Below are 26,249 nucleotides of genomic sequence, written 5' to 3' on the forward strand. Positions count from 1 at the left end.
CGAAAGCTGGGGTAAGAATAGTGGGAATGCCATACTTTTCATACGGTGTTCACTTAAGTACCATAATTTTTTTTTCCACTCACTTTTTCGGGACCGGATCTCCCTGCTCGATCCCTCTCACGAGGAGAGGAATGAGAAATGTTGGATTTAGGGGTACTCAACTATGAGAGTTCCCTCACGGATCGAACCTTTTGTGAGTTCCCTCTGCAAGATCGCAAGTTCTCTTGAACTCATACCTTGCATGATAGCAGAGTGTTGCAACCTGTACCTACATGCACGACACACCTCGAGAGAGGAGGTCGCTTGAGAGAGGAGGTTGCGTGTGAATATCGAATTTAAGGGTACCTTTACCATGATAACCCTCCCTTTAGTACTCTCCTCTATAAGGATGGCATCACTTTATTCATTAGGAATTTTCCACATGTGGGTATGCTAAACCATGGTGAGTTTTATCAAGACTTGTACTCCACACAATGGGTTCATTTATACAGTCTAGTTGTTTAAGACAACTAAAAAATAAGACGGGAATCGCCATTAACCTCATATTTGGGGGGTCGACTAAAAAACCCTATCACGCAACCAAATATCTAGGTCCGGGACATTGGGTTATGCCATTATTTCTATTAGTGTCATTTTGGTACATAAACAGTATGTTGTGTTTGCCTAACGTGTCCATATATTTCTTCTTTATTATTTTAGTATCTTTTCTCCTAAACTAGGCAATCATGCTTGGTTGGTCATTTTTATGCTATTCTATTTCTAAGAAAAGTGAAAAGAAATCAATCAATTGTATTGGAATTGTGAGACATAAAGTAAACAATCAAGGAAAACGGTAAATCTACAATCCTAGAAAATATAAAAGAGAAACACAATTAAAAATGATAAAAGGAAGAGAGAGAACCTGCAACTCATCGGGCTTTATACAACAAAAGGAACTCAAGACACATGTTGGGGAATGAATAGTACATAATAATGGTTGGAATGGACATCGACCTTCACCATCTTCATGTCCTCTCCATCTTCAAGGTTCTAATCTAGATTTAGTTTACGAAATCTAAAACTAAGTACATATAATAGAAAAAGACAAACATACACATAAAACAGTCAAAAACACAACATCATGTCAAGATCAATTACTCAAAGAAAGTTCAATGCAAAAACCAAATTTGGGTCTTGGGGTTGACCTTTGTCTTTCGTGCGTAGGTCCTTTTAAGACACCTACCTAATCCATTTTTGTGACTTATAGCCATTATCGACCAACTGTGTTCTCGAGTGGCTAATAACAATTATAAGTCCCTAATGAGGTGCTCTATGTGATTGCAAGATTTTCCCTCGATATCATGCATCAACCTTAACATAAATCTAGCAATCATATGTATTATAGGACTTAAACATGCATCCAGGCCTTTTAGACCTTATTTCTCAATCAATCAAACAAATGAGTTAGCCGTTGGTGGATTACTCATTACCAAAAGCATGCACCAATCGCAAATACAAGCACTTCTAAATGAATGACGTGATTGTATGTAGGGGGTACATGTGATGTTTCAAAGACATTTTTTAATCATCCACAAAAAGTTTTAAGAAAAAGCGATGTCTTAGCTATGAAAGGCATTTAATTGTCAAGGCTAGCTCGGGCTTGTATAAATGCACTCAAGAGTATCGCAAGCATTCTGAATACAATTCAAACCGTGACTTTTCATAATGTCAAATAGAGTTTTGAAGGAATTTGAAAAAAAAATTAAAAGTAAGGAATATCTAAGTTATGAAACACGTTCAATTGCCAAAGCTAGCTTGGAACTCGCATAAATGCATTCACAAGCGTAGTAAGTATTTTGAATATGGTCAAAACCATAACTTTTCCTAGGCCAAATCAAGTTTTGAAAAAGAATTTCTAAAAATGTGGCTTTTAAAAACATTACATGTACCAAAGCATTTTCAAAATATGATTTGGGAAAGAAGCTTGTTGAAAATCATTTAACAATAAATAGCAAAGTATTTAAAGCATTTCTCATGAAGACGGTATGACCTAGGTTTATTTACAAACTAACTAAGGAAATTTACCTAAATAATCACGATAAAGTTTATGTTAAAAAATTTCGAATCTATCATGACAAAACAACAAAATTGGATGATGCTCATTGACAATTTAGCAAGGAAAAAATTCTCTAACATGCATGACATGGTAATGAAGAACTTTTGTGAATGAAGTTTTTCTAAATGAATTACACATGATTTTACAAAAATCAAATAATAAGCAACAACTCATCATAAGTTTGTCAAGTCATCAGGACATTAAGCCATTATCACAAAAATTTGTCCTATCAAAACACGTTTAAAAATCACCACATTTTTACACAACATAGCCAACATGATGAAAAACAAGTTTTATTAAGGGATCAAGTGCAGAATCCTTATAGAAAAATGGAAAAAAATGTCAATGATCTGTTCAAACATGGGTTAGAACAAGGGTCCGAATTTAATCCTAGGTCCAGATTCTAGTCTAGTTTTAAAAAAAATGGAAACTAACCCCAACGATGAGCGATCTACGTGAAATTAGTGGCATTGGAATCCTCTAAGTGTACCTTATGACTTCCTAGGAGGGCTCGAGTCCAAACTAGGTCGATTTTGTACTCTAAGACTGAGATATTTAAAAGTGTGCATGTCAATAATTAAGAAAAACAGAACACAAGTATGTATTACATGAAACCTCAGTCATTCAAATAATACACAAATGGCATTGAGAAATCATATGAGACTAAGAATTGGATGCGACAAACAATTTGGGTAATCATCTAACTCTAAGTCAGAATGTAAAATTGTTATACAATTTAATAACATTACGATATGATTTAAGATTCCTAATTACGTACTTGAGAATTCTAAGTATGATGAACATTTTGTGACACATGTTTAACATGCAAAGCGATACTTAAACAAAACGATCTAAACATGTACACAAACCTTGTAACATGCGGTTCAATTATCAAGAAGAAATAATTGCAAGATTTAGTCTCTAGATGACTCAAGCAAGCATGGTAAGGTTTTGTTCTGATTTAAGCATCACAGAACGAGCATGATTTTCGCTATCTAATGACATGCAAAAATTTAACAAAAAATTTCACATATAGGACATGCGATGATGAACATTTTTCATAGAGAATTTGAAACCTAGATGAAATCACATGAGTCATGGAAAAAATAACAAAATAGACATGCATATCCAAACTATATGTTACTGCAACATCTTTTCACATTAACTCATGCAATTGACGCTGTAGCCAATATTAACACTTTGCAAATCATGCATTATAAAACATACACAACATGTATTCCATCTTCCATGAATGATGAGACCAAACAAACTCATTTGTGAACTCAATTTTGTCCTAGTTAAACACATTCAAAAATTCCAAAAGAATTACAGAGCGTTCTCCACACAATAATGAACAATTTCATGAAAACAAGATTGCCCAAAAATCACCACAAAAAGTTACACAAAAATAGCAAAATCACATTTCAGAACTAAGACAGATTTGAAAACTAACCTAAACTACTGCAGAATTCCCAGTCGAATTCTCAAGTCTATTGCCTTAAAATTCCTTAATGGCTTACCCAGATAATCTAGTTATCTCGAGAGTGATCAACTCTGAGAACAGCCTTATAGACGTGTCAATGAAATATTCGATTAATTCAGTAGAAAACAGGTTGAAAGATTCAGGATGTCACACTAGTCCACACAAACTTAAGGATACCATGTGCATTGAATCATCACGCTGACCGCATTGTAAAGAAGATAATTCACTCCCAAATTATTGCCATGAATAGCCATGACACCATTTGGCTTTCCATTTCCACTAGTTCCTTTTGTGTATTGACAATTCTTTTTTTAATGCAACATTTTTATTTTCATCTTCTTCTTTAGTCTCCACTTTGCCCAATGCATATGAAAACAAGGAAAAATAAAACAAATAGTGGTGATAGGACAAAAAAGAAAATGAAAGGAAAGAAAAGAAGAAAAGAATTAGACTATTGCAAACTATCAAAATGGTTATGATTAAATTGATAAATGGTCAATAAATTATCAAAATGTTTAAGATTAAATTGACATAACTGAAAGGCTACCGTCATAAAATAGTTTAGGACTTTTTGGACAACTTTCTCGGAGTTTTGATGTTACCATTACAAACTCATTGTCATTGCAATAGGCTAGTAAATTCAAAGCAATCTCACGGAAAAGTTTTGAATGTATCAATGTAGGGAATTAGACTTAACTTGCACATACCATTCGAAACAACACTAATAATTGCAAAATGAAATTAGGCTAACATCCTAGTGTAAAATCCAACTCTCTCTATCTTTAGTCAAAGGAAAAGCTCGAGTGATTAATACCCAATTAGTACAATCTCGTACCAAAAGGGTGTTGTCAAATCTCTATGACATTCTTAAAATAGGAAATGATTGAGAGTAAGATTGAGGCAAAAAAAAATAAAAAATTGATGTCTTACAAGATCATGGGGCCATATTATCTCACTTGACAACAATTTATAGAACCCCAATATGTATGAGTAATTATAGATAAAACTATTTTTATAAGTCTCAAATCAAATGTGATAAAAGATCGATCATAGAAAGATTTTCTTTTACACTAGCCTAGTGTATGCTCTTATTTTCTTAATATTTTGTATTGCACAAACAAGAAGAAAATTATGAACTATTTAAGCAAGAACATCTACTATAGAGAATCATTAGCACAATCTCATCCTACTCTAGAAAATTGTCCAAAAAGTCATCGACTTTTCAATTGCCAATTGAATATACTCAATCAATTTTAGTCAAAAATCACTTATTTGAATGCAGATCATCCTATGTGGCACTATCAATGTCACGCCCCGATCCTCGGGCACGCACACATCCTTCTCAATAGGTCGATTTTATAATGCGATATCCTAGGACTAGTATCGCCGACCCTTTCATATATTAAGCACATGCGGAAGTAGTTAAAATCCCCAGACAATAAAACGATGGGATAGAAAAGCAGGGCCATACTTTTCATATTGAAACTTATAACCGAACTTTTATACAAAACACAAACCACTTCATAACTATTCACTTCAAAGGGAATTCTCAAAAAAAGATAGACTCTCAGTCCATCCGGGTCGTACTCAAGGCCCCTCTCAGGATTGCCTTCTTCCTCCAAAAATCTTTCTCCTTAAGATCCCCTCCGAGTCCTCCTTCTCGGATTCCTCCTTCTCAGCTCTTCAGCGAGGTCCTGAAATGGTTTTCCCCAAACTGGGATGAGACTACGTCTTAGCGAGTTCTACCCCACTAAGCCCGATTAGTAAACTATTATACTATAGGCTGCCTAAACACGCATAGGTCAGGGAACTTACCTTGGCCTCAGATTCCACCTGCATATTAGCACAGTTCAATAGGCACCCTAACAATTACATCATAGATCGATATCTCGATCAATCGACCTAGTCGATTTCATGTCAATCTGACCATTCCCGTCGTTTCCCTTATTCAGGTTCAAATCATACTCACGACTTCACAAGCATAGACTACCAAATTTCTTGGCAATAAATTACAGTCCCGAAGGACACGACCTATCTTTAGGTAGCAAATTACGGCCCAATGGGCGCGACCTTTAATAGGTGGCAGATTACGGCCTTATCAGGCGCGACCCGTATCGAGTGGCAAATTACGGCCTTAACAGGCGCGACCCATATCAGGTGGCAGATTACGGCCTTATCAGGCGCGACCTTTAATAGGTGGCAATTTACAGCCCAACGGGCGCGACCTTTAATAGGTGGCAGATTACGGCCTTATTAGGCGCGACCCGTATCGAGTGGCAAATTACGGCCTTAACAGGCGCGACCCATATCAGGTGGCAGATTACGGCCTTATCAGGCGCGACCTTTAATAGGTGGCAATTTACAGCCCAACGGGCGCGGCCCTTAATAGGTGGCAGATTACGGCCTTATCAGGCGCGACCGACTCCAAATTCAGTGGCAAATCTCGGCCCAACTGGCATAGCCATACTTCGGCGGCTTCCGAGGTTCAACTCACAACCTCTCATAGTCAAATTCTAATTGAATACCGACATTGATCAATCTTGGGATGAATCCCCACATACTCATCAACTCACTCAATCTTCACACGATATTAACATACCTGATGGATCTTAGCCAAGAGTATATTCAAATCACTCTCTCAATTCTACTCACTTTACAACTCAACAAAGCATTGCAAATGATGAATAAACATACTTGGCCATTTACCAATCAATAATTCAATCTCAATCAATTCCAATCAATTTAGGGTAAATCCCCAAAATATCACAATTTATTTAATTCCACGCAACGTGGAGCTCAAATAAATAAACGGACTGCACCACGATGATCAGCACGAGATTTCGGTCGTCGGCCATCAAAATTTTAATTTCCGAAAAATAATTAATTAATTTCGAAAATTAAATAATTAATATTAAAAATTCAATTTAGCTCAAAATAAAGCCCGATTAACTAAACGGACTTCACCACGGTCATCAGCATAATATTCCGGTCCCGGGCCATCTCAGTTAAATTTTCGGAAAATAAATAATTATTTAATTTAATTCCAAAAATTAATATTTAAATACTAAAAAAATCCACTTAGGCTTGAAAAGCCTAATTGGACCCACTAAGGGTCGGGAAAAATCTCGAAGCACTTCCAATAATTAGTAGACCACGTCTACTTGTTAATTGCACAATCAATTTATCTAAATCGCATCACAATTGAGTAATAATTGCTAATTTATTCTAATCTAACAACCTAAACATAATTAATTAAATCTAAACCAACCTTAAGCATAATTAGCCAACTAATCCAGGATTAGTGAGATTACTCACCAAATCGCGCGCAAATCGGATCAATCCGACGGGGGCGACGTGAGGAACGATACTTCCCAAAGCACGGCTCGGGTTCGGGCCCGTCCGGAAACGGCCCAAAACGGGCCCGAACCAGCTGGAAACCCATTTTGTGGGTTTCTTCCCTTGGCTGGTCGGAGCAGATCCGGCGGCCAAAACGGCGAGGGAAGGCCGGCGAAGGACGAGGGGGACGCCGGGAAGTCCCGGCGGGGCCGGGCGGTGGCTAGAGGTGGCCGGACGGTGGCTGGTCGGTGTGGAACGAGGGGGCAAAACAGGGCTGATTCGCGCGGCCTGGGCGTGTGCGGACGGCGGGACGACGGCGGGCGCACGGGCGAGCGGCTGTCGTGAGCGTGCGAGCGGCGGTGCGGCGGCGGGACGGGCGGCGACGGAGCTGTAGCTTCAGGTTCTGGTTCGCTCGCGAAGAAAGAAGGAGAAGAAGAAGCTGGTTCTGTCGTGTGCGGGAAGGAAGAAGAGAGAGGAGAGAGAAGAGAGAGATAAACATTGACTGGTCAAAGAGGAAAAAGAGAGAGAATAGGCGGTGGGGAAGGGTTTCGCACGAGGGGAGGGAAAGAAGAGAGAGAAAAAGGGAGAGAGAGAGAGAAGAAAAAGAATAATACTATTCTAAATTTTCTTTTCTCTTTCCATTTCCCTTTCTAATTTCTTCCGGTCTTCGATTTTTCCTCCGATAATTTCTTTCTTGAAATTTCGGACTCGGCAATAAATTGATAGACGATGAGACAGTCCTAAAAATGAATTGTGACACTCTCGAATATTCGATTCCCGAAACCAAATCAAATTCCATGGTTAAAATCGACCGGACTTGATTTTAGTCCAATCCAATCAATTAGGTAGCTTTTAGGGATTTTACCATGGATATATCCCTTAACAGCTTCACCCAATAGGTTAGTTAACTCGTGAGTGATCAGCTCAGAGAAAAAGGACCATAGGCACGTCGACGAAATGCACATTTCATTTTATCGAAACGGGGTCGAATTTCAGGATGTCACAATCAGTGCTAATATAGATAATTTATAATAATAGTTTTTTCACAACTTTCTTGATATAGGCAAGGACAACGACCCTCGCTCAAAGCTAGGCGAGAGCCATAACCCTCGTCAAACCTTAGCCCATTGGCCAATGATAGCTGTGATCCCTTGCATGACTTGGGGAGGGCCTCCATACCCTCACCTAGACCAAGCAAGGTTCAACCAGCAACTGCCAACCTAGGATTTAGGGGAAAAAAAGAAAAGAAAAAAGGAAAATGAAAAAAAAAATTAATAGAAATTCAATGAAATATTAAAATATTATTAAAATTGTCAACGCTCACACTAGCCATGCTACTTAGAATAGTTGGCATGGCCTTAGTGATTTTAACTAAAATTAATCAGATTGACTCAATTAGGACTAGATTGGTAAAATTGAAAGATTTAGAATTAAATTGGTAAAAGTAGTATTTAAGACTTTTCAAACAATTTTTCTCGTTCTACTCTCGGATTGCGTCAAACCAAATGAGCCAGCAAAACCTTTGCTCATAATCAATATTTTGATAGGTAAGCCAGATGAACAGGCTTTACCCACATTTCTCTCAAAAGCCAACAATACTTACATGATCTCGGTGCCCATTAAAACTGTGCATATCAACTTTTAGATCATGTGTGGGCCCATTGATTTGATGGGTAAGATCATTTGGCCTTGTGCGGATCGACTAATAATCAGGCACTCACGACACATGTATAAAGCTTGAATAAGAAAAGAGCTCCTTATGTATTTCAGCAAGACCATTCAACCACGTGCGAATCGAGACAATGCAATAACAGTCACACGCTCGCGAGGCATCTATAACGCTGGTGATGAATTGAAAAAGATACCATTATGAATTTGATTGTTATTTTCTTACGAAGAGAATGAATGGCATATATCCACCGTCAAATCGGATCAAGAGTGATTCAATAAATTCCTTTTAAGGGAGCGTCTCTAGATTGGCCTCATTATTTATGGCATCGCTACGAATATCTTGGTTATGAATCATTATAATATATTTTGATTTAATTACCAAACCTTTAAGGTCTTTTCATAATTGAATGATCTTGTATATTTACCAAGAGAGATCATTATTAAGATACTCAACTATTAAACTGTGCTACACGGCTCATGTCATGGCAACTCGTTGTGCTCGTGTTGCCTAAGTTGATAAAACTAACCGTGTCGTGTTTTGATTTACCTGTTTCATCGTATATCCTTATGTTGACACGATACGAGGATAATCTATTAGGGAAATCCTTACGATATTTTGAAGATAACAAAATAAATCAAATGCTATTAACGTGTTTAATGGTTGAGTAAAATACTATGCATATAATAGAATGTGTAAATGATATTATCAAAGTCTTTACTTAGAAGAACCAGAAAATAAACTCTATGCTGAAGCTAAACTTATTTAGACTATGTCTAGACCTTAAGACTAAATATGTTCAGACTTACATACAGATCGAAAAGTTTGCTTTAGACGGAAGACACTTAGACTTTACTTTAGACAAAACACACTTAGACTTTACATACAGAACGAGACACAAACCAAAACATGACAAGGTTCAAAACGAGACACATGTCCAGAATGTGACAAGGTCCAAAATGAGACACATGTCCAGAATGTGACAAGTTTAGAATGAAACATGTTCAAAATGAGACAACTTGACAAAACGTAACACAAGCCTCAAACATATAACGGTTAATGATCTAGTTTGGATTTCATATCAAGATGCATTTGATTGACAATTGGATTTTGAAAACAAGAATTTTTTAAATGGAGAAACTCTACTTATGGAAACCAAAATTCTGTTTGTATGGGTGATCAGAATCAACTTGGGATTTTGCTTCTATTACTCAACGGCTACTAAATCTTCTTAATATAGATTTGTCCAATAGGTAGATTGGAAAACGATCCCCTAGATGTTGTCCGATAGCTAGTTTGGAAGTGGAAGAGTATTCAAGGAAACCGAGGATCGAGGAGCAAAAAAGAGATAGAGTGTAAAATCTAGAGTGACTTTTGATCATACACTTGTCTTTCGTGAACTTAAATGTTTGTGATTGTGAGAGACATACTAAAAGAGTGACTTAGTGAAATAGTGTGATCTACCACTGAGTGTTTGTACTCAAAATTGTAATCTCTTATCCTATTTAAATCTGTTGCATACTTACAGGTTATTTCAGAAATCTGTTCCATCGCATAACAGATTCTGAACATCTGCCAAAAGTCTAGTGGCTTGCTTATCAGATTCTGATCTTTATTCAGACTTTGTTAACAACTTATTTTATTTCGCATTTATTTGTCAAGATTTGTTTTAAACACCTATGCACCATCTCTAGGTGTTCGTACTAGCATCATCAATTGGTATCAGAGTCAAGTGTTCGTTTTATTGAAGTGTTTTTACTTCCGAGCTAAAGATCTTCTATGGCTAGTATCTTGACACTAGGGCTGGTTGAAGGGTAAAGCAATACCGGACCACCCAATTTCGATGGAAATGAATACAACGTTTGGAAAAAAAAAAAAAAGGCATTCCTAAGATTTAGATATCTCTTACAATTGGATTTTGTGGAAAAGTGAATCAATCCCACTATTGTGTCTTCATTAAATAAGAATGGCTAAGACAAAAAAAAAACCGAAGCCCTTGGTCCTATGCCTCGGACTAAGATGTTCAAAAGAGAAGCTTTTGATGTAAAAGCTATTTATTCCTTATATTGCGCTTTGTCTCCTAATGAGTATAATAGAATCTTTTCATATGAAATAGCTAAAGAAGTTTGGGATATACTTCATGTTACTTATGAAGGGACCAATTGTATAAAAGAGACAAAAGTAAACTTCCTGCTTGGCCAATATGAATCCTTCAAGATGAAGCCAGGAGAGTCAATTGGAGATATGTTCAGCCGTTTTACAGAAATTGTAAATAGTTTAGCATATCAAAGACAACCAATTTTTGCTCCTATGAAGGTCAATAAACTTCTGCGAGGCCTATCAAAGGATTGGAACCATGTCAAGATCTCAATTTGAGAGACACATAGGATCATGCCACTTTCTGTTGATGAACTTATTGGCACTCTTCAATTCTACAAAGTGGAACGAATCATTGATGAAGATCCCGAACATAAGAAGTCCATTACACTTAAATCTAATGCTGATTTTGATTAGACAAATTCTGAAAATGACATGGACGACGAAGAACTTGCTTTTATGATAAAGAAATTCATAAAACTAAATAGAAAAGGAAGAAGATTGAATTGGAAAAAGCAAAGCAAGCAAAATTTCCAGAAAAGATCAATGTAAGATCTTGAATCTAATAAGGATGTAATATGCTTTAAGTGCAAGAAGAATTGACACATTAAGCCTAACTATCCCTTGCTGAAAAAGAAGAAAGGTAAGTATGAAAAATACAAGAAAGCTTTAAAAGCAGAAACCTGGAGTGACATAGAATGTGGGGAAAGTACAGAGAAGTTTGCAAATATTTGTTTGATGGCTCACTTAGAGTGAGACTCAAAATCAGAGTTGGACTCAGACATAGATTCATAATATGGTAAGGAAATCAATGTGGGTCATTTAGAAATTTCTATTAAAGTTTCTAAGTATATAAATGAGTTTTACTTAAACCTCAAATCTCCTATTAAAATAATATCTAAACTAAAAAATGATAATTCATGGCTTAGGTAAAAAGATCTTTCTCGAAAAGAAAAGTTTGAAATTTTTCAAAAGGATTTTCTACAAACAAAAGAAAATCGAGATTTACTTGTCAAAGAAATGATTCTTTAAAGAAAGAATTTTCAAATATTTCAACAAAATTTTTAAAGGGTTCAAAATATTAGAGTATATCATTTCCATACAATTACCTTACTATAACAAGTCGGGCCTCGGTTCAATAAGAAAAAGTGATTTTTTAATAGATTTTTTAAAGTTAATGAGAGATTTTGACAAAAACCTCCTAGACTTGCGTACAAATCAAAGGATCTTTATAAAATCTATTGGTTGAAATGCCCTCAAGTTTTCAAATTGTGGAGACTCAAAATACTTTGAGAAAGAATGTCCTAAAGTCTGGACACCCGTTAAGAAAGATTGAGTAAAAACAGCATACTCTACTAACTCATGGACCCGAGAAAATTTGGATACCGAAAAAAAGATGAGTTTGATGAGTTGTTTTTGCAGGAAATAAAGAAAAAGAAGAAAGAAAATTTGGTAAGGAAGGTATATTTTTAAATTCTCAATTTGATTTGGGCACATAATTAAAAAATTCTCATTATACTTGATATTCAATATATCCTCTTTTTGCCTTGGTTGATTCAGACTTTATTATGACCGTATTCTATGATTGGTTTCATTGAAGGATGGATCGTTTGATATATTCATAGGATGTAATTTGTTTAAATAATTTGATTGACTAATATCTTGCCTTAAAATAATTCGGTTGATTGGGTAGATACTCAACGATTTTATTTCTTCTAATTTTATCGTGCTTTGACAAAGTGAGAGTTTCTTTTTTGAGATATTATTGTGCATAATGTTCTTTCCTTAAGTAATATGGTATGGTGAGTTAAGAAAGAATATTTGATTATCTATGGAGATTTCATTTTTGCTCTAACGTCAAGAAAGGATTCAAATTCATGGATACCAAAAAGGAAATAAGTTTATTGTAGGAAACTCTACAAAGGAAAATGATCGCAAATTTATGCAAATCATGGCACAATTAGATCTCATGCGAAAAATGGCAATGATCATCCTTAAATTAATGAAAATAAAGGAATGACATTTGGTTCAACGTGCAAATATTATCATGATAATAGGGGGAGAAAGTGAATCCAAAAGAAGGGAGAAGAATCATGATCACTTCAAAAAGGCAACAAATTGAGGGGGAGCATTGATTAGTTATGAAAGGAAAAGGTAAATGTGTTAAAACTTGTTAAGTTCTACAAAATCCGGTTAGTACAACTCTTATTACCTTTTATCATTGACAAATCTCTTATTTACATTATGATTTTATTATGACAAAAAGGATAAGTGAATTTTATAATGCATCCGTGATTTTACTAGATATTTGCTGATATATATGATCAAAGTGAGTTATATTATATATCTTTAATGTTCGACTTACTTTGTAGAAGCTGATATTTTTGGAAATTGTGTTTCATGTAATATATATTATCGCTTTATATTTTCTAAGTGACACCATTTCCATTGTTATCGCTTTTTGATTATGACAAAAATGGGGAGAGAATATAAATATGCATATGTGTTTGATATTTTGCGATTATCTTTCCATATATTACTATGCTCAATCAATCTACTATCTTTTGCTATCTTCTTATTCGAAATACATTTTTTAAATACCTCATATTTAAAGATTATTTATGTGCTTAAGATTGCCCTAATTTATTATTATCTTTGAAAGTATATATACACATCTGCATATTCAGAGATTGTTTTGTCATCATAAAAAAAGAATGCGATTGTTAGGGAAATCACTTATGATGTTTTGAAGATAAAATAAATAAATTAAAGGCTACTAACGTGTTTAATAGTTGAGTAATAGACTTTGTAGATAATATAATGTGTAAATGATATTATCAAAGTCTATACTTGGAAGAATTATAAGATAGACTCTATACTGAAGCTGAACTTATTCAAACTGTGTCCATACCATAAGGCTACATATATTCAGACTTACGTTTATATTGTAAAGTTTGCTTAAGATGGAAGACATTCAGACTTTACTTTATATAGAACACACTCAGACTTTACATATAGAATGAGACACAAGTCCAGAATGTGACAAGGTCCATAATGAGACACATGTTTAGAACGTGACAAGGTCCAAAATGAGACACATGTCCAGAACGTGACAAGGTCCAAAACGAGACACATGTCCAAAATGTGACAAGTTTAGAACAATGCATGTTTAGAACGAGACAATTTGACAGAACGTAACACAAGCTCCAAACATATAATGGTTAGTGCTTTAGTTTAGATTTCATATCAAGATGGATTTGATTAATTCAATCTAATTTATTGACAATTGGATCTTGAAGACAAGAACTTTCTAAATGGAGAAACTTTATTTATGGAAACCAAGATTCTGTTTTTATGAACGATCAAAATCAACTTGGGATTTTGCTTCTATCACTTAACAGCTATTAAATTTTCTTGATACAGATCTGTCCAATAAGTAGATTAGAAGACAATCCTTTAGATATTGTCCAACAGCTAGTTTGGAAGTGGAGGAGTATTTAAGGAGACCAAGAACCGAGAAGCAAAAAAAAGACGGAGCATAGAATGTAGAAATCCAAAGTTTGAGTGACATACACTTGTCTTTCATGAGCTTAAACGTTTGTGATTGTGAGAGAAACAAAAAAAGTGACTTAGTAAGATAGTGTGATTTATCACTGAGTGTTTGCACTCAAAGTTATAATTTCTTATTGATCCTATAGTGGAATCCAACTAGAAAGCTATTAGCATGGGAGAATGAACATTGGCTTGATTTAAGCCGAATCATTATAAATTTCATTGGCAACATTCTCTTCCCTTATCTCTTCTTATTTAAATATGTTGCATACTTACAGGTTATTTCAGAAGCCTATTCTATTGCATAACATATTTTGAATATCTACCAAAAATTCGATGGCTCGCTTATCAAACTCTGATTTTTATTCAAACTTTGCTCACAACTTATTTTATTCCATATTTATTTATCAATATTTCTTTTAAACACTTATGCACCCCATTTAGGTGTTCGTACTAGCATCATCATAATCCACAATCATGATCTGCCATCTCTGAATGACATCTAGTACAATTAGGTTTATTTTCCATAACTCAAACGTTTGAGGTTTATTTTATAACATGAAGCATCCAGACCTTTCAAGTAATTGATCGGGTAAGGCTCCAATGGTGGGGCGGCCTTAAAGGCTACTCGAAGTTTCAAGATGCGTCGTTAGACAAGCGCGGGATCTATCGCATTTGAATCAAATGTTAAATCACTTGGCCAACCTCATGTGTTAACTTTGAGGAAAATTTGTTGGAGCAAAAATAATTTGTATGGTTCGACCGAAAAAGAAAAGGAGTTCGAAGTCCTTTTTTTAATCGAGTGGAAGTGCGAAAAAGTCTAATTCTCGTGCCGGAATAAAGGGGACTCTGGAATACATGACGACGGATGAAGCCCTTGTTTTGTAGTAGGATTTTCATATATTTCTATATGTATGTTTCCTCTATGATAAGCATTGCTGACGTCATCTTTGTTTTTTCTCTGAACATGCTTTAACTCATTTTTCTTTTCCAACTTTCACCAGCTTTTAAAGTCTTGTTTTCTGTTTGCGTTTTTTCGCCTCTTAGACGAACGTTGTACTTGCTTTTCTTCTGCTCGGGTTGTAACGCTAGGTTTATTACTGGGGCTTGCTTTCTGCTGTGAAATTTGACATTTTCTCCTTCTTTTGAGCGGAAATTCGGTACAGCTCTTTGTCCGGTTGGAAAGGGATACGAGGACACGGAGAATATTGTGATATCATGAAACCCTTTTTTGCGAAGCATGAGTATTTGTATGCTAATCGAGTTTTAAGTACAGATGAACAAGAGGCTGTGAATCACTAACATGTTGCTGCTATAAGTCAAGTAGGTGCTGAATATTTTTGCTTAGTTTGGAGACAGAATGTCTGCAAAATGTGACCGGAAGAATGTCTTCATAAAGTACTCATATTATATGGACCTGCCAATGTCCTTTTCAAATATTTTTTTCATTTATTTCAGGTAAACTTTATGCAATATTTTTCACTGAATCATGAAGGCATTTTTGAACACGCAGGTTCTGAAGAGAGTGGAGCTTTTTTTCCTTTTTCTAATCAAGACCCCAAAAGAATTAAACCTGAACTCCCCCAAGACTGAGCAAAAGCTGCACAAAAAGACAAACGGGTTCAACGGAGTCTTACCAGGTATTTATTCTCTCTACTGTTGCAATATAGTACTCTTCAATTACATCAAGAGTGTTATTGAAGAGGAGGAACATGGTGCATGGAGAAGAAAGCTCCCTTAAGAAGTCCAATTCTCCATCCTCTTCTGTTGTCAATGTTGATGGTCCATCCTCGGAATCATCCAATTTGAGGGGCGACAGGAAGCGAGGCAATGAGATGTTGGCTTTACTGCCCCTGGGAACGATAAGCCGGCGGCCATCTGTGGTCAGGCCTTATGTTCGATCCAAGACGCCCGGCTTCGTTGGACCCCGGATCTTCATCAGTGCTTCATGCATGCTGTCGAACAGCTTGGCGGAGAGGATAGTAAGGCCATCTAAATTAACATCACCAGTTCGGCTATATAAAGAGTTTTGTTTTATTAAATAATGATGTGGGAATGAACTAAAAGTAGCTGCTGCGACCTGTTCTTGCAGGAGCGACACCAAAATGGTTCTGCAGATGATGAGTGTTAAGGGACTAACCATATCTCATGTGAAGAGCCATCTTCAGGTTTGTGTTTTCACTTAACCTGCACTATTTTCCGATCCATTTTAAAGAGGTTCTTGCTGATGTGAGTCCTAATGGTGCTATTTTTGGGAGTAGATGTGCAGAAGCATGAAGCATGAGCAGATCATGCAAGGTCATCTCTACAACTCTACAACTTTTTTATGCATATTCTTGTAGATATAAGTAGGTTTGCCCTAAGAAACATTATCCTCTCTCACTGGGTTACCCTTCGTAGAATTTTACTCGCCTTTGTCGTCTTACACGCTGCAATCAACGATGAAATGGTGCCTTTTGTTAGTTTCAATGAGAACGATGCTACGATATACTGATAATTATTCGGCTAGCTCCAGAATTGATAGTTTTTAAGTGATTGTTTAAGCCCCACAAAAAGATCAGCTTGTTATTCCTCTTATAATATACGGTTCCTCAAGGCACTTTAATATCTTTGGATTTGACTCCGGAGATGTCGCATGCCGAGTTTCACCGGTTGACCGCCACCACGTTCTTTGCCAGAGTAGATCTGTCTGCTTCTCATAACCCATCTCAGAAGAAACTGGAAAAACAAAACGTTTTAATGTCCAAGGATCCTTTATGTCTTACCTATTTAATTGCACGTAATGAAATATCTCACTTTTCCAATTCCACTCTAATATGAAAAAAATTAAATTCCCAGAGTCACTTATTTAAAATGGCTTACGCCCACCCTACTACCTGTAAAAAAGCCGGGCGTGCGATGGAATAGAACACGTTTGTGTGATTTCGAAAGCTTCTCCTTGCAGAAGCAGAACCTGCAGGAAGAAAGAATGAGAGGGGGCGGAGCGTGGCATATTCGGATCATCTTCCTCACTGGGATGCGGTCCATCACCAACAACATTACTGGCACCAAAGCGACAAGGTCGATCTGACGATGAATAACTTCATAACCAGCCACAAAAATCAGGGAAATCATCACTCCGGGGGGCTCGCTCTCCAGCACAATAGCGTGCGCACGAAGGGGTTTGTTAACCTTTTTCTATCGACACACCCAATTTGTCTCGCATATAACTTGCTCATAGGTCGCAAGTTTCAATTGTATTAGACCTTAAAGTTGTGATCTCATGATTAACTCAATGAGCGATAGGAGAATGTGAACTGTAATATAAAAAGGATATAACTTGAGGGTTCAATATAATGAAATGTGAGAAAATCCTAATTCGTAGAATTTAGATTATCGCAACATTATTACCAGAATATAATCATGAAGTGTCATAGTTGATTCCAAATGGCGAATAGTACTTACTTTCAACCAAGAGATGCACAATTTACACACAGAATAAGAATCAACCATGGAGATGACCACATACACTTGACTTTTCTAGTGCGCAACATATGACTAGAGAGAATTTTCTTGCACGCACTTTTTTAACTGTTTGGTATCTTCTGTATATTTTCAGCTATGAGAACCAACAGGGAAGGAATATTGAAACATCAGCAAGCAAAGGGTGTCCAAGATCTTACATCATCTTCAAGGATCTGCTCAAAAGCTGCAAATCCCCGGTAAAATCTCTCTCTCTCTCTCTCTTCTCTCTCTCTCTGTGGGCAGGCTCTGACGATGGTTTTAATTTGATTCTTTCGGAGAGTAAGGAAAAGGAAGGAGCGCTGGAAGATGCTGAGACCCAGAATGCATGCAAGGGCAATCATAGCGGCGGAGAAAATTCGGCTAAGAAGAGGAGGGTTGATTGCACATCAATGACCACTCTATCAGTGAACTCAGCAGTTCATGAAGTGCCTTTGGATCTAACTCTTTGATCTGATCTAAGTCGTATAGCTGACTGAAGTTGTTTACTTATCTTAGACCTTCGTGTTATGTGGGTATATAGTTTATGCATATGTATGTTAGTTTTCTGACCTGGACTTCCATCAAGTTCGTCTGGGTGACAATACATTCGCATATATGATAAATAAAAGAGATGTTCAAACTTCATAGTACCTCAAGCGCCTGCTTTAGCTATACTCAAAAACAAGAGTTGATTAGCTTAATTTCTATGTCGATATACCTCTCTCTAATGACATATCCAGATTACAACACCCAAATTATATATACAATTCCCAAACTTAAACTATGTTACAATCCTCTAGTAAAAAGGAACTAAGAAAAAGCTCTCGTTTTTCTTGCAGAAATGTTAATCAGGGTTTGGGTAGCTTAATCATGAACTTTGACAAAATTTTAGCCCTCATATTTCAGTTGAATGTTATGGTTCATTTGATTCTTCAAGATTTTGTCAGGGAAGTTTCTTTGTTTTGTGTGCGGCATTGATTATTCCAAAAAGTTCTGTGCACATTTTTGCCATTCCACTGTATGTACAAAATAAAATTATCAATGGCATTCTTGAAGGCTGCGTTCTGCAGATTGCCAACTACATATAGATTGCCAACTACATAATGAAGTAGTAGGGGCTGAAAAGGATGGTTATCTTTAGTCCGGAAATATTGACACATGAAATTCTGAGAAGACCGAAAAAAAAAAAAAAAAAACTTTCAAATTTCATCCATTCATTACTAGTATTTGGTTGAAGGTTCACCTTTTTTTGGGCATTCAATTTCTAGAACTACATAGAGAGGCAACTCCGAACCCTAACTTACCCATTTTTCTCGTTAGATATCCGATCCACCCATCAAATTCCAATATATTCATTGTCAAATAGCGGTGGAAAACCCTAAAACTCGATCAAATCCCACCGCATGATTGCTAGATTGATGATCATATGTGTCCAAGCTCAATTCATGAACCTAGTCACGAGATGGCGAATGATGGAGGGTTTGCCTTTTTCTCTGGAGGCAGCTTGGTCTCCATCAATACTTCAGCTGTGTCCTACATACTTTGGCACGGACAATAAATGATACATGTAGGAATGTGAATCCTTTTAAAGCCTTCTCAACCGTCACCTTCTCATTTCCTCTTTATAAATTCCTCTAAACGTTGGCACCTTGACATGCAAAATTGATAAAGAAGGAAAAGAATTCTCTCTTTGATTCAAAGAACAATGACAGTTGTTACTAGTAGAAACATTCTCTTCGCGGTTCTCTTTTGTGCACTCATATGCGCCACCGCCGCCGGTAGGAAGCTTCTCGTGGGCAATGCTCAGGAGAGTTCGTCGCTCAATGACGAGAAGACGATATCCGTGGGTTACGGCGGCATCGGAGGCGGTGGAGGTTTTGGCGGCGGTGGGGGCGGAAGCGGACTGGGCGGAGGTGCAGGATACGGTTATGGGGGCGGAGCTGGAGGTGGGTTCGGAACCGGGCTCGGAGGCGGTGGTGGAGGAGGGTTTGGCGGTGGGGACGGTGGTTTTCTTGGTGGCGGTGACGGTGGTTTTCTTGGTGGCGGTTTTGGAGGTGGGTATGGTGGAGGTGGTGGAGGAGGAATTGGGGGTGGACTACCTTGAAAATGCTTCACGAGTTCATTGCAAAACCTAGATCTTCATCAATTGGGTTTCTTGCTACTTCATAAATTCTGGGTTTTGCTAATAAAAGTTATATGTCCTTCTCGTCGTTGATTTCCCACAATCCCTATCGTGTAATAGTTTGGCCAATAATAATAAGCATTGATCATGCTTCTCAAATTCATTAAATATTTCTAGTCCACCCATCTCCATAGCTGTTTCCTTGGGAGCGTCTCGATTTCATTATTATATAATACGCTTCTAAGGAGTTATTAGTGCAAATTAAGGACATGATTCATTGAACAAGGATGGTAAAAACCTTTATTGCCAATGAACAATTCTTAGGTAGCTTATTACTACTTGGATATTTCCTCAATTGGGGATTTTATTACAGCATCAAATTCGATGTTGTTCGATTCATGTATTTAGATGCACCACCTACCCACAATCGAATTGAAAAATGTCCCATATAAGCAACTGTTGTAAGTACATAAACATTACTAAATAGACAATGCTATGTCTGGTTTAAGCTGTTTATCAAGATTAAAAAAAAAAAATGTGCCTATGTCAAGCTAATCCAAGATATCCAAACTTTTCAATTGGTCGATCCGATCGAAATGCTTCTTTTCCCTGATTTTCTCCCATTACCACCATTCACCAATGTTCTTTCGAAAAGCCCTCTTCGACAGCCCGATTCATCTAGATTATAAACCGTGTTTTCCAAACGAATTTTTCTTCACTTCGAAGGGATGCTAAAAACCATGCGATTCGATCCTCAATTCACGATTTCGATAACATTAGTTACCATCTAATAATAAAGCCAAAGCCAAGGATCTTCAGGCATGGCTAGCTAGCCAATCAACTCACTATTGCACAACCAAAAGCCCATCGGGCCCATTAACTAATTGCTTAATGGGCCAGCTTACAAGCCCACGATGATATATTCCAAAGCCCAAAAATACAATAAGATGGAAAAAATATCGCCAAAAAAAATAAAAAAAAAATTAAAACGGGCTTCTTCTTGCGCGCCTTACAGTAAGCAAAACCCTAAAACCCTAGCCACAACCACCGTCGACGGTGCTCCCCTCCGCTCCCTCGAACCGCCGGAAAATCCTTGTCTAACCTCGATCTCTCGCGGGCTCCCGGCAAGCGGCGGCGGCGGCGGCGGTGATGGCGGACGTGGTGCAGTACCGGCTCGAGCGTATGGTGAACGAGCTCGACGACCTCGAGCGGCGGGGGCTCTTCACGCGCCGCGAGATCGCGGAGGTCGTGAAGCAGCGCCGGAAGTTCGAGTACCGCCTCAAGAGGCCGAGCCCGCTCAAGGAAGACTTCCTCGCCTACATCGAGTACGAGGCCCAGCTCGACGCGCTCCGGCGGCTCCGGAAGAACGCGCTCGCGCGGGAGGCGCGGAAGAAGATGAAGAAGTCGGTGTCGGATTTCGCCGGGGTCGCGAGGATCATTGAGATTTATAGGATGGCGGTGATGAGGTATAAGGGAGACATCGATCTGTGGTTCCGGTACTTGGAGTTCTGTAGGGTGAGAAAGAACGGTCGGATGAAGAAGGTACGGGTTTTTGGTTTGAAGGCTCGTCTTCAATTTGTCTGCATAATTCACTGATCTGACATATGGCTTACCTCAATGTCAAGTTGAAAGTTTAGGGAAGGCGAGAAAGGTTCGAGCTTCAGCTTTGGAATTGTTAGTTTTGTTCAGGTGGTTGGCTTGTCGTAGGCAAAGTGCTTTATTGAATTCCGCTTATGTTTTGTGTTTGGAGTTGTTGATGAATGGGGAGAATGAAGAATGAATTGTTTGGTTAAGGACAGTTATTCGGAAGATACAAATGTTAAGCAGGGAATTTGAAGAATTTGTTAGAGAAGTAAGCTGAATATGTTGTGAATGCTTCTGAGAAGTGAGCCTCCATTAAAGTTGAAATCTGTGGGCTAGGGGGCATTTAGAGGTTGTTAATAGTGCTTAATAGCTGAATACAACACCTTGGAATGGGTAATGAGAACTTTTTTTTACCAACTAAAACATTGAAAGCTGTTGGTACTTCTATGTGGTGCAGTCCTTTGATTGTAATTTAGAGGACCCGGTGCCTTGGGGTCTTTAGTTCTCTTCACAGACGATTGGCTGAAAGAAGTTTGTTTTTTTCCCCAATTGGCTTACTAGGTAAAAAAGAATTCATCCTGGCAGATCTATTCACTCTATCAATAAGCGGGCCGGATCTGGTTGAGGAGGAGATAACTTTGGGTATTGTGAATTTTGTAGATCTTGGATAGTCTGCCTATCATATCTAAAATTAAAGGCTAGATGAAAAATAATTTAAACAGAATGCCGTGGGAGTTGGGATCTGGAAATCAATCAAATGTGTCCAACATGGAGAAGAATCTGTAGTAGAAATTTATAATGAATGGAAGTGCTTATCATCCCTTAGCTTACTCCTCAAGCACAGGGAAGTTTATCATTGCTCATGCTTATGGTGTCTGTGAAAATGCAGCGACTCAGATGATTGTCCTCTTGATTTTCAAGATATGCATTAAAGTGCCTTTTGTTATTAGGATAGTCTTTCCTTTTATATTGAAGCAGAACTATTCATCCAGCCTGCCCATCCATAATAGTAACTTTCTAAGAGAGCTACAGTGGCCTGATTGAGATAATAACCTTTATAGTCTGTTTCATGAGTATCGTCTTCTGTAGTGTTTCAAAAAGATTCTGTGCACTGTATGCTTTATTTGCTGGACCGTGTGGACCTGAAGCATTTACATGATGCCTGGGTTGTATCTGGTTGATTGATCTACTGCTGAAAGAAGTTGTTTATTTAGTCTCAGCTTCTCTGCAGGCCCTTGCTCAGGTGATAAGGTTCCACCCAAAGGTCCCGGGAGTTTGGATTTATGCTGCGGCCTGGGAATTTGACCACAATCTAAATGTTGCAGCTGCTCGTGCACTTATGCAAAGCGGTTTAAGATTGTGTCCAACGTCAGAAGATCTATGGGTAGAATATCTGAGAATGGAACTCACATACCTTAATAAGTTGAAGGCCCGAAGAGTTGCTCTTGGAGAGGATAATGGGACTTTGATTCGCAGTCGTGAAGACAATAACGAGAAACAATGGAGAAATGAGAATGAAGATCTATTTATGTCTCTGAATGAAGTCAGAGATACAGGTGATGGATCAGATGCTCAAAATGGGGAAGCTGAAAAGAAAGTAGATTTGTTTCAAGAGCAAGGGTTAATTATTCTTCAAACTATTTACAGTGGTGCCGTAGAAGCGCTTCCCTCAAGTTTGAATCTTAGAAAACGACTGTTTGAGATATTGGATTCAATAAACTTGTCAGATTCAGAAGACTTGCGAGAGAAGGTACTGGGTGACATGAAGAGAGATTTTTCCACTAACCCAGAATATTGGGACTGGCTTGCGAAACACCAAATTACTGATTTTGAGAGTCTACAATTTATGGATGAGGAGAGATTGCATTCTGAGGTGCAAAAGGCAGTCAAGGTATATATTTTGTGACCTTGATAATGTCCTGAACTAGTAAAATTCTTGTTGTGATAATTTACTGATAGCTTGAGATCCCTGTGCACCTACAGTTACTATTTGTGACTGCCTAATCATTACCTCTGTTGTTTATGCAGATCTATGAAGAGGCATTAGAGATACTGCCTTCCCCTGTATTGTTTAAACTGTATACGAATTTTTTTATGGATGTCATTGCTTTGAAAGAAGGAAATACTCAGTCATCTGGACACATGCATAGCTATATATCACAACTACTAATGGTATATGAAAAGGCTGAAACAATGGAGTGCCTTGATGAGGATCTTGCTTGCAGACATGTCTCATTGTACTTACAATTAGGAAGACTAAATGAAGCCCGTGACATGACAGGAAAGCTTTGCAGCAGAAAACTGTCTGATTCGATGCAGTTGTTGCTCTTAAGGGTCTTGGTAGAACTTAGATGTCTTACGAAGAATGATACATCCATGGATAAGGCTGATCTGGTTTCCATCTTTGATCTTCTGAGAAACGTTTTGGCAAAAGCCTCTGTTTCAGAAACTGAGCAATTGTGGTTAGTGGTGAGTCATAACTTCCAAAACATATCCATATTGGATGCTTCAAATTTTTGTTGCACTTGAGTAATACTTAGTTTAATTTGTTGATGCTGCTGGACCTCAGAACTTTAAAGAATAATGTGAGAGCTCTGAGCCTGCTTATTTACCACTTTTCATTAACATAATATGTCCATAACGAAATTCAGTTAGATAATTCCTCACCTAATAGCATGACTAACCCTTCAAAAAAGTTTTGTCCTTCCAGAGATGATATTGCTTTTCAATGTCTGGTCATGCTTCCCATTCTCAGGTCGTTTTGAACAATTGTCTGGTTCAGCACTTTCTCTGGTTGGAGAATTTCAGGAAATTGTGATGTTTTGGACTTTTGTCTTCCATGAAAGTCGGGGCATGTCCTGAAGTTAGGTGTCGTTCGAGTTACTTGTCTAAAGGTTCTGATTTATGCAGTTGTAAACAAAATGGGACCAAGCCTGTGAATTTTTTCTCTAATACTTAAGAACCATCTGATGCTTGTTCTCATCATATTATTCCTTAACTTATTTTCTGCAGTATATTTGAGAAAGCTAATTGACATATTTTGATTGTTTGGCCTAATTCCTTTGACTTTCTACAACAGGCTCTCAAGTTTTTTGGTGATCAAAACCAATACTTTGATAAGCTTGTGGAGATCGCTTTTGTTGCTTTAGCTAAAAATGGTACCAGTGAAACCGAATTTTCCCTCTCTTCAGCAGTTGTTAACTTTGTTCTTCAGAAAGATGGGGTTGAACGTGCTAGACAGATGTACAAACGGTAAGTATCTATGTGATTTTTATGTTACTCTTACATATGTAGTCTTATTAAATAATTCTGCAATGCAGCCTGTGTAGTGTAATGTTGTATGTTGTGGTTTCAACCTCATTTTAAAAGTCCCTAATCTTCTGGGTTTTTTATGGCAGATTTCTTGCTCTTCCTCACCCTGAGGTTGCATTATACAAGACTTGCATTGAATTGGAGATGAACCTTGCATTGGCGGGTTCTAAAGATTGTCTTTCTAAAGTTCGGAAGTTATATGAAGCTGCTCTCACAACTTATGACCAGAGTGTAGATTTGTGGAGAGCTTACTATTCTCTGGAGAGCAAGGTGAGGTTTGCTTTGCCCTGCTTTTGTTGCATGCTACTACATTCGAAAGTACAATGTGACTGAAAATCTTTGGTTAGTCAACCTTACTGATGACATTTGGTGATTAACTTAACCTGTTGAGTGAGAATTATTAGGTATTGTCAAAAGTGTCTGGAAATTAAATTGCCGGTAACTAGTTTGAGGAAAATCCCTCCAACCATATCTTACAAGCATGGACATCATCCACATTCAATTTTGGTTAAGTTTGCTTTGTGGGAGATGTCTATAACTTGTAACCAACTAATCAGAGGTATTGTTGGAGGGAGTTTCCTCCAACCTGCCCATGTTAATATATCATATGAACTAAGTTCTAGGATTGTACTGTCCATACTGTCCAAGAACGAGTTTAAGCTTATTTTGGTTAGATAGCAGAAAATAGGTGCAAATTCCCTTTGAGTACTCATTTGTTTGCTTGCTTTGAATAATTCTGGATAAGTGGTTTACTACTTCGGCTGATGTCCTCCAGGTAAGTTGATCTGGCTTTATTCTCCTGGTGCCCAAGAGAAAGGAAAATATCTGACACCTCGTGGGTGGGGGTGCCATATGTAATGAAAATGTTCTTTTATTTCTCCTTGATATGGGCTTACAAGGATGTCACTGTTTTGCAGATGGGAACAGCAGAATCTGCAACGGCCGTGTACTGGCGTGCCCGGAAGATACTAAAAGATGCTTCAGCCATCACTAACCTTCTGCATTTGTGATTGTGCTCTAAATGATTTGTTACATCTATTATTTGATGTAGAAGGTACAACATTGTAAATGCAATTTTGACCCCAGTTCCAATGTGATTTTATCGCTTTTGGCCAAAGTACTTGTCTACAAGACGTTGCCTCTTCTTTCAATTGTGTCAGGCACGGGATACAGCTAAAAGGGGGGAAATGTTTCTGTATAAGGTTTCCTTGGTTTGCCTGTTCAATTTTCATTTTCTGTCAGCTCAGTTTTGGTGCATGGAGGGGGTGATAGGGAGCGGTATCAGGTAGCTCGAGGTCACCATTGGCGCCGTACGAGTCAACCTGCGAAGTCAGGGACTCAGTGCTCGGCCCAAAGAAATGAGCGTGAGTCTCTTTCTTCTTCCTCAAGTAATTCATTAGCAGTTGGGGGTTGGAGCAATGCCTTTGAAGTTGGGTCAAGACGACCAGACGGTGGAATTTTAATGATGTCTAAACTTTGATCATTGAGCATACACAAGGCTATAAGTTGGATGATG

General features: G+C 37.7%; 2 protein-coding genes across 2 annotated transcripts; both read left to right on the forward strand.

Moving 5' to 3' along the window:
* The first annotated feature begins 19,420 nt into the window (after nucleotides 1–19,420).
* LOC104442925 (glycine-rich protein 5) lies at nucleotides 19,421–19,819 on the forward strand. The gene has a single exon (XM_010056298.2). The coding sequence runs from the start codon at nucleotides 19,421–19,423 to the stop codon at nucleotides 19,817–19,819; it is 399 nt and encodes a 132-aa protein (XP_010054600.2).
* Nucleotides 19,820–20,842: 1,023 nt separating this feature from the next.
* LOC104441419 (U3 small nucleolar RNA-associated protein 6 homolog) lies at nucleotides 20,843–25,931 on the forward strand. The gene is made up of 6 exons (XM_010054567.3): nucleotides 20,843–21,379; nucleotides 22,653–23,312; nucleotides 23,450–23,890; nucleotides 24,501–24,673; nucleotides 24,820–25,003; nucleotides 25,651–25,931. The coding sequence occupies exons 1-6, from the start codon at nucleotides 20,987–20,989 to the stop codon at nucleotides 25,741–25,743; spliced, it is 1,944 nt and encodes a 647-aa protein (XP_010052869.2). The 5' UTR covers nucleotides 20,843–20,986; the 3' UTR covers nucleotides 25,744–25,931.
* Nucleotides 25,932–26,249: the final 318 nt, after the last annotated feature.

This window comes from Eucalyptus grandis, chromosome 4 (assembly GCF_016545825.1).
Source record: "Eucalyptus grandis isolate ANBG69807.140 chromosome 4, ASM1654582v1, whole genome shotgun sequence".
In the NCBI taxonomy this organism is placed as follows: Eukaryota; Viridiplantae; Streptophyta; class Magnoliopsida; order Myrtales; family Myrtaceae; genus Eucalyptus; species Eucalyptus grandis.

Excerpts from the sequence above, each read along its gene's own strand:
- LOC104442925 (XM_010056298.2), top strand. The coding sequence starts at position 19,421 with ATGACAGTTGTTACTAGTAGAAACATTCTCTTCGCGGTTCTCTTTTGT.
- LOC104441419 (XM_010054567.3), top strand. The coding sequence starts at position 20,987 with ATGGCGGACGTGGTGCAGTACCGGCTCGAGCGTATGGTGAACGAGCTC. Across the intron at positions 21,380-22,652 it reads AGAACGGTCGGATGAAGAAG|GCCCTTGCTCAGGTGATAAG; the intron begins GTACGGGTTTTT and ends GCTTCTCTGCAG. Across the intron at positions 25,004-25,650 it reads ACTATTCTCTGGAGAGCAAG|ATGGGAACAGCAGAATCTGC; the intron begins GTGAGGTTTGCT and ends ACTGTTTTGCAG.